The sequence below is a fragment of the Neolamprologus brichardi genome, chromosome 5 (genome assembly GCF_056152115.1).
Source record: "Neolamprologus brichardi isolate AB-2024 chromosome 5, ASM5615211v1, whole genome shotgun sequence".
Lineage (NCBI taxonomy): Eukaryota > Metazoa > Chordata > Actinopteri > Cichliformes > Cichlidae > Neolamprologus > Neolamprologus brichardi.
The window spans coordinates 3491449-3507245 of NC_142108.1; the positions used below are offsets into that span (position 1 = coordinate 3491449).

At 41.1% G+C, this 15797-nt stretch overlaps 1 protein-coding gene across 1 annotated transcript in view; it reads right to left on the reverse strand.

Moving 5' to 3' along the window:
- Positions 1-15797, reverse strand: part of LOC102778531 (integrin alpha-5-like) — a 54640-nt gene extending 38843 nt beyond the window's left edge. The window contains exons 1-10 of the mRNA XM_087840499.1: positions 15435-15797; positions 6530-6654; positions 4565-4665; positions 3947-4070; positions 3400-3461; positions 3186-3231; positions 2910-3035; positions 1803-1847; positions 1538-1581; positions 1366-1422 (exon numbers count right to left, since the gene is read on the reverse strand). Of these exons, the coding sequence (XP_087696625.1) occupies positions 1366-1422; positions 1538-1581; positions 1803-1847; positions 2910-3035; positions 3186-3231; positions 3400-3461; positions 3947-4070; positions 4565-4665; positions 6530-6654; positions 15435-15634 (930 nt within the window). The 5' untranslated portion in view covers positions 15635-15797. The remainder of the gene's footprint in view (positions 1-1365; positions 1423-1537; positions 1582-1802; positions 1848-2909; positions 3036-3185; positions 3232-3399; positions 3462-3946; positions 4071-4564; positions 4666-6529; positions 6655-15434) is intronic.

The window sequence follows — 15797 nt, forward strand, 5'->3', positions numbered from 1 at the left end:
GAACACCAAAAGCAGACAAGGTTAGTGACCAAAGGTTAATGAGCAACGCAGTCAAACCGCTAACTCTGAAGTTTAATTTAAACTTCTTCATTGACTCTACATATGTAGAGCCAACAATTTAACCTACACCCACTTTGCATTTGTACACGTGACGCTGTACTGCTCTGCAACTTTGCTGCCAAGCGACCGACACTGTCGTTTTCAACAGCAAAGCAACACGACCTCTTGGAGAAAAGCTTTCTGGTGTGTTTTCACAGCTGATCTCTACATCACAGTCTGAGCACCCATAGAGAGACCAGCAACAGAGAGAGGAGCCTCATTAGCCGGGAGTTTACACCAGATCACTCTCACTATGACCTGACAGTTTATCCGGCGCCCTCCACCCTCAGATGGACACCTCTGAGCACTTACTGATGACCTCCCAGGCTGCGCCGCACACGCATAAACGCACGATTGGCCATATGCTTTACCATGAGTCCAGGTGTCACATGCTCTCGCATCAGCAAAGTCTAATGACGTAACTGGTATGTCACAACTCAAGTGATACCGTTACCTTTGTGTCACATGACAGTTTGTACAGGGAAAGAGTTTTTGGTTGCTGTATCTGTTCCCCTTCTACAGTTTGTCTGCAACCCCACCCTAAAGTCAATTCAGTGTCAGAGTTGAGGGACAAGATCCAAATTTAGCTAAATTAATAAAACCAAAATGTGTGACAAAAATTGTCCTTTTCATTTACTGGTTTTAACCTACACTTTTAAGCAAATACAATAAACACAGAAGGAAAATTTATTCTGGATGTAAATGAAACATGTACTCATATTTCCATTCCAGGTCAAAGGGGCTTCTGAACGCCCTCTACAAATGACTCATCACCACCCTTCACCTTTTCCACCACTAGAGAATTGATAAATAGCATTTTAATGATAGTAAAGGGTAACGTTGTAATCTAGCACTTACATTTTCACAGGAAATTAAGTAGGTGGTTAACAGATAACATTTCACACCTTCAGCTGCACAGCATGGAAAGTTAACAACAAAAAAGCTCGATGACTAACTGAGCTAAATATACCAACGTGATTAATCTGTTCAGCACTGGTGCTCTTCAGCTCTGACTGTCTTTAAAAATGCACATCCTGAATCAATATGCTGACCACTGTCTTGGTGTCTGCTAACTCTGGGTTTGATTAACAGCTTTTAGAAACCACGAGCTGTGACCTGCAGCTCTGACCCTGGCGTAGGCCTCTTCTCCACAGGGCAAATTCCTTCATCTCCAACCCTCCATTGCACATGCCACTTTAAATATAGGACCATACATGAAAAACAGCAGTCAGGCAAAAAAAAACATCCAGTCACACTTGTACGTACCTGCTCCCCTGTCAGGTTTAGCAGAGATTTCAGATCACTTCCATTTAATATGGACACCTATATCAGAACAGAAGAGAGTTAGCCATTAAAACCCGTGCGTTGAGAACCTTCACGTTGCCTCACGTTTCCTATTTGTACTGCAAAAATCAAGAAGAACATAGGAACTCCTTACTAAACCATACAGCATGAGTCCTTTTGGAACTCCTGTGACAAAATCTGTGAAAAGAAAAGTAACAACATAATTATCAGATTTATTTTGATTTTTTTTTTTTTTTTTTTTTTGGGGGGGGGGGGGGGGGGGAGGGTGAATGTTTTGGCTTCCTGAAAGGCTAATAACACCTTTCTGTTACTACACAAACACGTTTATCGAGACAAAGCAGCAATCCCCGCACTCAGCCATGCATTTTGGATCTCAGTACTGTAAATATGACCCTCACCTTCCTCACCGTCCCCGCTGAACTCGCCACTAGCCACAGAGTAACCTGCAGGAGAGAGGACAGCAACAGCTTGAAGTGGTGGATACAATAAAAGTATATTTTTGCCTACATGCCTTAACCCTGTGAGGTGGAAATCATCGTGACACCAACACTAACGTTGCCCCATCAGAATATGTAGTTTTTTGTGTTTTCAGTTGTTCTTGTAAGTCTTGGTGACCATGGGACAAAAAAAATCATCATTCTGACTGTCGCTCATCAAAAGCTTGTTTCCATTTTTCTATAAACGTTAATCCGAAAAAATAACGTAACCCTTTTTATTAATCTTTGAGGTCTAAGTCGGTGGTGACCTCAGCTGTAACTCTAACTCTAACCATCAGACTAAGTCATTTTTTAAATACATTTTTTCACAAGTCCTGGAAGTCAGGAAACAAAGAAAATAATCCTTCTTACTTTCATACTATTTGTTCCATGCAAGCAGAACCACAGGGCTATCTGCTGGCCAGTTATACTCTACTTATACCACACTACACCTGTACTTAGGCAATGCTATGAATGCTGTGAGGTATTATACACAGAATGACAGCAAATAAACAATAAAAATAAATATATTCTTGGATAAAAAACTACAAATAGTTTGTGATGCATTGGCAAGACGTAAGCATACATGCAACATATATATGTATTTTAAAAAATTGATTTTGAATCCCAGTTGTTTGGATTTTTGTATATATATCGTGTTGATTTGGCCCCCCAGAGTGTGATCTTCTGTTTGCATGTGTTTGTTTCACATCAAGTTCAACGCACGTCGCCCTTAGGTAGCTTCAGACAACAGAAACTTGTTCGCATCACCACTAAATACAGAGTGATGGTCTTAAACATCACAGGCATTCAACTTAACTGACAACAATTCATTCCAGTAAAACTGAAAATGTTTTCTTATTTTGTCAAACTTCATTGTAAATTTTCAGTGTTTTGTGGGCATTGTTGATCATTCTACTGTTACTCAAAGAATTATATATAGATAACAAAGACCTAAGAAAACAGAGATAAAACAAAAACTGCCCATAGGACGGGTTTATGCTGGGAATGGTAAAGGTGCTTCCTTACCCAGGTAACTGTCATCATAGCTTCCCTGCACCTGTCGGGTTTGAATCTGCCCGGCGACCGACAGCAGAAAGTAGGCGGGATAGTAGGCCTTAACAATCTCCTCTGTAGTGGCAGAGATCAGCTGACCTTCAGAACAGACCAATAACAAAGGGTCGTGAGGCATGTGTATCTCGAACTTTGGTTCCCAATTATTTATCCACTCTCCATGAAGAAGAAAACAACACTGGAGGATGTGTTCTAAAATAGCCATACGGCATCACATTCCTCTCAGCTCACCTTGCCAGTAAAAGCTGCCTGGTCCTCCAAGCACAACCCTCCCATCCTGAAAAACACACACACAAGTAGTTTGAGCTGAGGAATCTGTGTGTCACCAGTTTCAAATAAACTGTGCATGTTTGGTGCACACAGTGTAATCTCCACTGCTTTGATCAGCCAAAAGAGAGAAACACTGACCATGTTCCTGCGTAAAACTAGCAAACATTTCTCTTACCTTGGTGAAGTCAGCACTGAATCCCCCCTGACAATAGCCCTGTCCAGCAGGTCCATGTCTTTCTGTAGTGAGCAGCAACAAAACATATTAAATATCAATACATTTATTGAACAACAACTTCACGTTGTTCATAACATCTCTGCCAATAATGGAGTTGCAACCTTTGACCTCTGTAGTTAGGGGTAGGGTGTCAATTAGAATAACTCTCTAAGGTTTAAGTTGTCATAAGAGAACCCAAACCCTGTGTAATCCAAATATATAGCTTTGTTACCAAATTGTTATCCTGAAGCTTTTCAGAAATAATCACTCTGACATGCATCAAACACAAACACAGAGTTGGAGTGGGGTTACGGTTATGGTTAGCACCTATGATGGCTTATATCATAAGGTATAATGCTAAAATGAGTGTGTAAGACTTCATTTGAAAGGTTTATCCAACATTTTAGTACAAATCCAACGCTAACCCTAATTGTGGGTGAGCTGCTGGTCACCTGGTGGATTAAGATGTGAAATCCCCTGAAAGGTAGCTGTTGCTGCACTAGCTTACCTGTTCGGCATGGTGCAAACTCCACAAATCTTTTGAGGTTGTCTACAGCGAGGTAGCAGGTTCCTGTAACATCGGAGAAGGGTACGTCGTGTTCAGTCCTCCAGTAGTATCTGGGAGCGCAAGCCTGGAGACCAGAGAAAGAAGCCTCAATAAAAAAATGTTAACTTTACTCTTAAACTTCCTTTCAGTTGTTAAGCTACTAGTGCATCGAGTGTGTAACGAGACAAAAATCTGTTAAGACTCTGGACTTGCTGCCTACAGTAAGAAACTTCAATGGCCAACTCATAGTATAGCATAAGCTGACTAGTCGCCTACCAAACCAAATCACCAAACAAACCAAGACGATTGTGAAGAAGTAGAAAAAAAGAGCCACTTGGCTTGTCCTGAGGTTTTGCTCCTGGTCTCTTAAGCTATTGATCTAGCTGTTGTGTTAAAATGCAATGATAAAGTGTGCTGACCAAGTTTACTGTTGGGTGTGAGAATGTGTTTCCGAAACCCCATATTAAAGAATTACTGACAACAAAGTCTGCGCTATATGTTAACAGCTGTTCAATTAAACAAAAATGCTACAGGTCACTTCAGCAAAATTATGCAAGCTAGCCAATGAGCTATTCTTACCAGGATGCTGCTACCATGGGCACGCACAGTAGCTCCGAACCACTGATGAGACTTGAACTCAACCTGAGTGTTCACGTCATTTATATAAAAATACCGGTCACCTGTGAAAACACAGAAGAAAACCCAAAAGATTTATAGTTACCACACAGTTTGGTTCTCAGAAAGCAGGACTAGAAGGAAACTTCAGTGATGTCAGGAGTTGCTATTTTAACTCTGATCACCGTGTTGTGTTTGACTTGTGCTGTCTGGGCTTCGTTTGAGAGAGTTCCCCACATGTTCTTGGCTTTTTACATGGATATTTTATGGCCTTCTTCCCGGGGTCTGCAGTCTTAATCCATCCTCCATGCTATGGCAGACATCAAACAGCTCAAAAGGACTTGGACCTTGTTGTTACTGTAACCCAAACGGTCGTATTTGATTGTCAAGATGTGTTTTAAGAAGAGGCCCTGGCAATACTAAGGCAACGATGAGGAAAGGTTTGGTGGAGTGTAAGGAGAACGTGCCAAAGAGTTTTAATCTTGCAACTTCAGCAACATTACACCTCCAGATTTTTGCTTTTTCAGGGACATTCTGTTAAAATAATTAATTTGGGAAACTAAGACAGTTTTCCAAGTCCAACTGCTTTTCCTGGTCCACAAAACGTGACTCAGCTGAGCCAAGTTGCCTTTATGTCCTTTGGAGCACCGTTAAAACAAGAACCACTTCACTAAGTGGCAAATAAAAGTTGCAGAGATTTGCTATCGGACAATTTCTTGCACACGCATGCTTTTTGTCTCACACGCATAAAAAGGAACATTCAGGATCCCTGATCGCTTAACAAACCCTAACGCCTTCTGCATGCCTGAATGAGAACACTTGTCTTCAGTCCCTGTTTAAGCACTCAAATAATGTAAATTATACTTATAATGTGGCTTTAACTGTAAGCTTAACCGTGGTGATTTTCTTGATTAATGTTCCTGCTGTCTCTACTAGAGTGGTGACATTAAACTCTCCTGGCTGCAGTTCAGTGTGCCTGTTTGGTTAATGGAGTCTGGCCTACGTCCTCCAACACACCATTAATCCTGAGGCCTGAAATGGGAAAAGCGAGACTACTGAATGTAAATGTGACTGTAAGCGTGGTTTTAAGTGTTTTCTAATACACTATATCAAGTTTCCGAGACCATTTGTGTTTGTAAAGTTTCCGAGACCATTTGTGTTTGTAAACATCTTGCGAGTGTATATTTATGTGCGCAGAGTTTGCACAGCCACATTTCTCGGTCTGTGCAAACGACAATTTGATATCAGCACACAGTCGGTCGTGATAAGTTGCACCCTCTGATCCTCAAACGGTGGTCCTTATCGTTTCCTGCACTTCTGATGGAGGTGATTGTTTTCCTGGCAGGGCCGGGGGAAGGCCAGGTCCTCTGGGGTCCTTGTCCCCGTAATGACTCTGCGCTAATTAAAGAGCACTCACAACACTGGGCCCTGAGTCGAGGAGAAAAATCAAAGCTCTGTGAAAACACTGCAAACGCAGCTCATTGCCCAAAGTGGAAACCTTAGAGAGGGGTGGGGTTGAGGAAAGACTCAGTCACCATTAAAACTCAGGAAAGACATCAAAGGCTAGTTTCAATCAAAACACATGGCCCCTAGATCGGGCGATGGAAGATGGCAGGGAGCCGCACTCCTGACCTCAAGGTCAAGCACGGCGGCGCTTAACTGGGGAAGCTACCCATAGCTTCTCTCAGCCACTTTAATGGCGAGGTAAAGACAGCTGTGCGTTTACTACACATTCTGTTTCAACTATTTCACGGTACCTTTGGGGAAAGTGACATTTTAATACTGTGGAACAATATGACCTACGAGCCGCTGCTGTGATTATGATGTAGGGAGAATCGTCTCCCTTGGATTTTAAATATTGAGCATGATTTTTATCTGCGCTGGTGCAAAGAAGACAACCATTAATTTAGATTTAACGAGACACCCTACCTTGCTTGTCAAAGCTGATAATGGTGCAGTTATTTTGGCTCCACGGGCACATGTACACAGCTCCTCCTTCAGTGACGTTGGGCTGGCTGGTGTTGGCTTTCGGGGCACCGATCAAAATGTTGATGCTAGAGCAGCAGAAAAGAAAATATTACCAATTTCTGTACAGAAGCGAAATTCCCAAACTATATCTACATACATTTTTTGGTGATCTCAAGACAGTAAGAAAGTCATGAACCCTTCCTGGCTGTAGCTTCTAGACATGAACACAGAAATGATCCTTTCACTTGAGCAAGAAATCAAATATGTCCATTTCCCAAATGCTGCACAATTCCTTTAATCAGAACTCAAATGATGACAAAGAGGAAACCAGACTCTGACAGTCTGTACTGCCGGCTATGAAAACACAGCCATAAAGATTTGAGAAGTTAGATCACATCGTTTTGTTTATGGAAGTTATTAAAGTTCAGCACAACTGTTTCATAGAGGTATGTTAAGAACATTTAAAGAGCAATTTGTAGCTATTACCTCAGCATTCCCACTGATCCCTGCCATTACCAGTTACTTTTACACCAGATGTTAGATACAGTTACAGGACGTTGTCTGGCACTGCTAAACATAAATCTACAGACAACACCAAGACTTATAGTCATTTATCCTGCCCTCCATTTTAATGCTCTGACCCCAATCTGAATCCTAACCTTAACTCCAGGCTTGGGAAATAAAGATATGCAGTTTTTGTTCTCCCAAGTCTTTGCAACCAGGGGTGAAATTAACTGATATACATTAAAAAAAATGTACATTTTTTTCCCAATTAAGTCCAGTTTGCCTCCAAAATTAGTAGTTTCGCCTTCTACACATTAGTCCACATCACTGAAGGTTCACTTTATACCCCTCTGTGGTTTCTATTGGCAAACTTAAAAGGCAGTTTTTTCTGCACCTGCAATCTGCTTTGCAACCCACTTTAACCTGACTCTTCCTTTCATCCTGTGTCTGACTTAATGTCATGTATGTTGTCTGCTAAAAGCTCAGAGTGCTGCATAAGTCCCAGTCCAGCTTTGTCTATTCTGGGCTACAGTCTTGTTTTGCTCTGCCCACCTCCAGCTTCATGTTCTCACATGAAAGGTAATAAAAATCCCAGAACAAAGCCTTTTTCTCCAAATATAAATTGGACCTTGGACCTATCCTGGTTATAGTTAAATTTCTGTTCTTATATTTGGTCCTACGTAGGTGACTGTGACCTGTTTAGAAATTATAGACTCAAAGTGTTGCGATGACAACACGTTGGTCCCAGAGTATTGTAGCTCTTTTTCACTTTAATGAATAGCAATCATCTTTCTCAAAGCCTTGTTTAGGTATGGTTTTAGCCTTTGATTTGTTTAGAAAGACAAAGACGTGGTCATTTGCTTTTTTGTCCTACAATGACGAGAGGCTATTTATGCAAATACAGTAACTCAGTGTTTTCACTTAGCGCACAACCATGTGGCAGCTCCTTTAGGTTAAAGAGATATAGATTTCTATCTCTCAGTTATTACTTTCGTGCTAAACATACTTTTGCTTTGTAGCTAGAAAATTAAACAAACATTGGTGAAAGAAATAGGAGAGTAGACAAGAAGTATCCTGAGATGGTTGTGCATGTTTTCATGATATACTTTAAGACAGTCTGGAAATCAATAAAGCAAGAACACACATTAACGTGACCTATCAAAAGCTGTTCTAAACATTTGCTTGCATGGATGTAGATAAATATCATGCAAATATACAGCTACACCTGTTATTCATGCAGCCCTGCTAAAAACCCCCAGAGCAAATGGCACAGCTTAAGACAGTGGTGACTGATGACATTAGCAGATATCAGACAGACTCTGTACTCTCCCCATCCCCCAAAATGTCTTAGGAATATTTACACGGCTGGATGAGCTTTCCTTATAAACCATTCACTCCACAGCCGCTAAGGAGTGCAGGGTACAGGCTTTCAGTGGCTCACTTTTTCAAATCAGTATATAACTTTTATTCACTCTCTGAGGTGACTAAAAACACTAGAGCTACAAATCCTGAACAATAGGATGTTTATCAGTAGAATGACTCTATTGAGACCCGAAATTACAGGATTCCTTTCCTTGAACTCATGTTCAACAGGAACAGCTGCAAACAGAAAAGAAGCTCAGGAGCAGTACAACGTATAATTTTTAGTGAAAGATTTATGACCTCCATTGAATTTACTCACAGTCACATTATTCCAGAATAGGTTGTGTCCTCATGGTGGCATATTTATACACAAAATTATATTTATTTGTGTAGTTTCACCACATCAGGTCTGTAAAATGATCCAAACAAAGAACTGGTAGAACTGCTCATGACCTGCAGGCCTATTGATCCTGTGATAGGGATCAGTACTGTCTGTAGACACAACCTGATTAGCATGGTTGGGAACTGCTGACGTGCATCACAGTGCTGTCACTGTTCAGATTTTTTAAGATTGTATCTGGGTTCTTATAATAAACAGGATATGGTGTTTACATGAACTGGACCCCCATACCAAAAATCTGCTGTATTTGGTTAACATGTAAATATACTCACTGAACTCACACATCTGTGTGTGGCCCAGAATGCCCTGAAACGCTGCTCCCTTAGTGTCTTTACACTTGTGACTAGGGATGGGTACCGGTATCCGGTGCCATGATGGCACCGGTTCTCACATAAACGGTAGTAACCAGACCGAAAAGCAGCGCACATTTCGGTGCTTTATTTCGGTGCTTTTTTTTTCCTGAGCTGTGATACACTTTCTTCTTCCTTACATTTGTATTGGCGGTTGGCAAACAACTGAAAGGTGCATTACCGCCACCAACTGGTATGGAATGATACATTTTGGATTCCAGCCAATCATTTTAGTTTCCGAGGATAGTAGGCGGGTCCAGGTACGTACGTTCTTTTAGAGCAGAGCTACAGATTAAAAATGCCCAAGGCGAAGCGGTCAAAAGTCTGGCTGTACTTCACAGCAAAAGATGCAAACTCAGCAGCCTGCAACAAGTGCTTTAAGTTGATACTGTGATACTGTCAAAGGAGGTAACACCTCGAATCAGATGAAACACCTGGCGACGCATATCGCTTTTTTTTTAAAGCCGAGAAATGCACCATATTTGATAGCTTGCTGCGAGCCCTCACATCGAGCACATCTACTGGAGGTGTGGTGCCTGTTATCGGACCCGGAGTTAGCAACATCGGTAGCTTAATGTTGTTCGTGTGTAATTTACGTTGAGTAGTTTAACCACGTTATTACATTAATGCATGTAAGGTGAACTAGCAAACACCATCATAGCTACATGCAGCTGTCTTCTTGTTTGATGGCAGATACTCCCTTCACCCTGGCCAAAAAGGCTAAAATGACCAAAGAAAAAGTGGAAAACAGTTAAACATGAGAGGTTTTTGGACAAAGTTAGTGTTTTTTTCATTGATTAAGCACTGCTTCCAGCCAAGAGTGATACCATATATGCCCTATAGCTGCAGAAAAGGCTAACATTGTTATCTTTTTACAAAAGAACAGCTGAACATGAGAGGTTTTTGGACCAATTTTGTGTTCTCCATTCTTTAAGCACCGGTTTGAGCACCGGCACCGTTTCAAAAGTACCGGTTTGGCACCGGTATCGGATAAAACCTAAACGATACCCGTCCCTACTTGTGACCATGAGATCATTACTGAACCTCTATGAGTAATTAGAGCAATGGGCAAGTGTAATAACCTAATCTCCAAAACTGAACCAAAGTAGTGGAAAAAAAGAATATTTTGGTGGCGGTAAGAGACTACAGGAAGTTTTAAAAAATCATCTTGGTATTCTAAACGTCTGTAAGAAATTTCATTTCAACACTGCAGACTACAGCCTGGATGTAGCCACATTACATTGGTTATTAGTTTTCCTTATAAAGCCTCAATACAGCATTTTGTTCACCAACACGTGCGTTTTTCTGGAGCCAGTTTTCAGCTGCAATGCACAGATATAGATATCTGCTAATCAGTGTTAAGTAACAAACCAATACAGTGTTAGAAATGCCCTCATGACCTCTGAAGCACTGCGTACTGTAATACTGGAAGGACCATTAGAAATTAAAAATAATCAATTTATTATGCGGTACTTATGAACAGGCTTTATAATAACGTTGAGTTATGTGTTTTAACAAGCAAGACAAAAGCAAAACAGTCCACTACAGTATCTCACTAAGATGAACATATATAATTAGTATGTAATATATAATTTTTTATACATCCTTCAGTCCATTAATAGCCATATAGTCAGTGACACCTTAAAGCCAATTAGGTGTTAGGCAGCTTTATTGTTCTCTAGATCCTTCTGGTGTCGAAAACTTTACAGTCATGGCAAAAAGAAAGTACATGCTGCGTCTGTTCTAAGATTTTATATATCAAGACATAATCAGAAATTATCAGTGTCATAAAATTAGGCAAATATTACCTGACACATGCCATATTACACTGTGTCAGTATTTGCAAAATAGCTGTATGTAAAAAACTAAGGACACCCCATGTTTCAGTAGCTTGGAGACCCACTTTTGGCAGCAATAACTTGAAGTAATAAATAATCGTTTGCTGTATGATTTCATTGGTCTCATATTGTGGACCTGCTCTTCTTTACAACACAGTTTCAGCTCACTGAAGTTTGCATCACACCATTTCAGGGTCACTGCAAAAAATACTGATTTGCTTTTTCAGCCATTAAGTTAAACACTTGCTGCTTTGTTTAGGAGCATTGTTACACTGCACGATCAAAATTGGGTCAAGCTTTAGCTGTTAGACCGACGGCCTCATATTTCACTCGTGAATGCTTTGGTATACTGAGCGGTTCATGGTTGAGTCCAGCTGCTGTGGCTGCAAAGCAAGCCAAGATCATCACGCCTCCACCACCGTGCTTGTAGTTGGCATGATGTGCATGTTTGTGCTGATATGTTGTGTTTGGTTTACTCCAAATATACACTCCACTCAATTAAATTTTATTTATATAGCGCCAAATCACAACAAAAGTCGCCTCAAGGCGCTTTATATAGAGAATTTAGAAGAACACTGTTAAAGAAGCCTTGTGGTTGCCATGTTCTTTTGGGGGGAAAGGGGGCTTTCTCCTGGCAACCCTGCCCAACAACCCATTCTTCATTACTGTCATTAACTTTAACATTTAACATGCTAACTGACGCCTGTAGTGAGTAAGCTCAACTTTGTGAATAATCTTCCTCACTGTAGAATAACGAACAACAAATGGTTTGGAAAATACCTTATAACCCTTCCCATTTATCTCTAAGATTAGTGCTGATGTCTTTTTTCCTTAGCAATATGTTAACACCTGAATGCACCGGCACAGCAAACTGCCAAACCTTCTGCTGCATAATTCCTGTTAAATAAATAATGACCTGATATGTGATATGCCGTGTTTTGTACTTCTGTCACATTCCAGATAGGACAGAAGTTTTTCAGCACATGAGAAGGATTTAACTGTTTGTCTACAGCTCCGAAAGCTGTAGTAAACATAAGATGACTTTGTTCTCCAAACCAAGTCACTCATCCGCATATTCCCAGCCTAATTAAGAATAATGTCATCCCAAAATGCTTCTCATTACTAAGTGAATACATGCACTGTCCTAGCAGAAAACCTAACGTATAATTATTCACCACAGCACCTGATATGAGCTAGAGAAAGTTTCCCAAGGCTCCCAACAGACAGACAGCGAAGTAACTGCCAGAATGCATGACAGCCTGCAGAAACTATCCCATCAGCAGAATAAAAATTCAGGAGTTGCATCCCTTTCCTGTGTTGTTTACTCATCGCAACAAGCACTAGATTCACAGGAAGACATTCAGCTGCATTTGTCTGCTGTCAGTACGCTTGAATTTGGTGGAAGACAAAATGTGGTATTGTTCAGCATAGGCAGAAAAAAAAGATGTGTGTAAATCAACATCTCAGGAATCACTCCATAATATTCCCTCTGACTGCCACAAGCTTAGTTGAGCAAACTCACGTAATCTTAACCGACCTCCTTAGATGAAAATATCTACATTCATTAAACCAACATTGACTTTAGTCTGTGAGCCCCCAGGGGTGACAATGGTGTAAGTGAACTCCAGCAAACACTGAAAGTAGCTTTACATTTGACTTCCAATGGCTGCCAGCTACCAGCTGCTCTCCGGTGTGGTAACATAAAGCAGATTAAAACTGCAGCCAAACTGAACTACAACCCTGTCATCATCGAGGCTTGCAAACATAAAGTGCTTTTAGGTGATGTAACATATCTTTCAGAGGCTGTCAGCAGCTGTGAACAGCTGGCTAAAACAGGGCGTTTTGACTGGACAAACCAACATGGATTTGTTTGTCTCCAGGGAAAAATAGAAAAATGTGGTTGAGACCTTTGAGGGTATTTGTTTCTGTCAGCTTGTTAGCAGTTCAGTTGTAACTGGTAAGCTACCAGCACTAGAAGACTGTGTAGGGGGGTAATGCAGTACAATTTACTGTTAGTTGTAGATAATCAAGGTCGCTCCATCCGCCCTCTATAACACTAACTGCTGACTCTGTTGCAGCACTGACTGAACAGCTTCATCGCTGTCTTGATGCACCCTAGTCAATCTGAAAACTGACTGTGAACGGTCAAAAGGGCAACCAGATCGCAGGTTCATTGAACAAAGTTGCATTCATTTTGGTCCTGCCCTGTCTCTTTCTCTAGTGTGACTCTAGCATTCATCTGATGTACTGACCATAGACGGTACAATATAAAAGATGGATATAATCGCTATGACGTCACCCACAGTTTGTGAAGTTCCATTTTAAAGGCTGGATATGAGTTGGTTTGTTTGTTTTATCATTTTTGTTGTTTAGAAATCAGATGTGACACATAAGGGGCGGGCCTGGCTTGGAAACCACATGTTCATTCGCTTGTCAATCACAATATGTCAGCAAATGAGCATCTTCTAAAATATTTTCCTTTCTAAAATTTGGCATGACCAAAATTTTCAAAATGATTGGCTGAGACCATAAACTGAGCAGGGAAGTTTGTTTGTTTGTTTGTTTGTTTGTTTGTTTGTTTGTTTACCAGCGCAGTTGTCACTCCATAATGACCTTAAGAAAGACTGTAGCTTTAAGGCACTTCTATACTGGCTACACACTGCACACCTGGAAGCTACCTTTTATACCGTCTATGATAAGGACACAAGAGTGGAGTTTCTCAGTTACTGCTTAAGTGTGCACTGTGAGAAGGCTGACCATTAGCTAGCTTACTGTTATTGTTTGTTTACATGGAAAAAAATATAACATGTGATATTCAGTCGCACATATTAGAATATTTAGTATAAACCTGTGAGATGAACAATTAAAGTAGCACATGTTGAAAAGATGACGGGGTTTTGTTTAGAGCCACTGACAGCACATTGTACAAAAGACTAATTATTGGTGAAAGGCTATATTTATACATCTGGCTACACTGACCTCCACAAACAGTACAGTTCATGACTCAAGTAGGTTATACGAGTACATTAATGTAAAATAAATACTTTTCTGAAAGAAAAAAAACTTTAAACAAATCCATAAATTACTGCTGCTCACTTAAAAATATATATGAAGGAGGAGGGGAGGACGTAGCTCAATAGGTAGAGCATTCGCCCCATGATTGGAAGGTCAGGGGCTCAAATCCACCGAAGAGCTACCCTGAGGTACCCCTGAGCAAGGCACCATCCCTACACACTGCTCCCCAAGCGCTGGAATGGTGGCTGCCCACTGCCTCGCTGAGTGAATGGGTTAAATGCAGAGAGTAATTTCCCTACAGGGGATTAATAAAGTATAATAAAGGCTTTTTTTTTATGTGATATTTCCATACCAGCTATAAAACATAGAGCAGTTTAGCCAAACCTGATCACAGTTTGTTGTGTGACAATTTAAAACACACGTGTACACGACATCGCTATAACAGCAGATCGTAACATTTTCTATTTGGCTTATGTTGTTTAAAGAAAGTCGTTTTTTCTTTTCTATTTACAGCTACTGTGGATTCAAACTGGGAAAACCAGGTTTTTCTTTTCCAGCACTACACTGAATATGTTTTCACTGACTGAGTCCCTGAAGTATTGCAGTCTACTATAAACGTTTTAGTTTTTCATGGCACTAGCCTCTCTTTTGCTTGATAAACTTCACACATTCTTCAAAATCACTGTGTGTGCTTTTTCCACTAGTGCCCAGAAGAGAAGAGATATAGGTGATGCTAAAGGCTGTCTGTAGGGGAAGGTTTGATCTTTAACTTCATCTCACCTGGCAGTTCCTCATCTGCCAGTAAAGAACATCGGGAAACCTTTAATGCCCCTTCAGTCTTCATTCAGAATAAGACTTGCATTTTTCTTACTTTGCTGTAGGTTAACCCCCTGCTCCCTCAATCACACACAGACACACACTTGTGTGTCTGTTTCCAATCAGAGTTGGGCCTATATCCAGTGTGTGTGTGTGTGTGTGTGTGTGGTGGAGGGGGAGAGAGAGAGATGTATGTGTATATGCATGTGAGCTTCACTTCATACATTTCCCTCCAGCCCGTGCTGTTTAAACCTTTAAAGAGCTGGGACAACGGCCAATAACACAAGTTAACACACATTTAGGCTGTGATCCAAACACAGAGATGCGTTTGTAAAATCTAAAATCTGTTTCTCATGTCAGGATTGGTGGCTCTACCAGAAAATACTGCTCTGTGTCTCAGGATGATGTTATAGGGGCGCCAAAAGAGAAGTGGGTTACTGCGTAAAGTAACCACAAGGACAAGATTTTAATCTTACACTAGAAATAAAGAGGAACTTTACAAACTGTAAGGAGAGCCGAAAAACTTCCCGTCGCTGACCTGGAGAAAGAATCCAGCTCTGTGGCCGTTCCTGACACTTTACCTGGATGAGTTCTTGAAAAATTCCACAGAATAGCCGAAGTAACTCCCCGGGGGTCCAGTGAAGACGACGCGGTTCTCCGTGTCCAAGTTAAAAGCGGCGCCAAGCTGAATCCAAAGCACCACTACAGGTAGAGCCAGCACGGCGCACTCACAGCATTTTCCCCAAGACCGGGTAGGTGAAAGTCCAGGAACGGTACCCATCTCTTCTGCTGCGCGTCTCTTCTTTCATTGAACAGCCGCAGCGCCGCAAACGCATCATGCGTGCTGTTCCTTCCGCGGGACGCCTTTGGAGTCGTAATCATAAACTGGTGTCCTGAGTATCCTCTCCTTCAGATGCAACAGGTCCGGTGTAGAGTCCCACAGT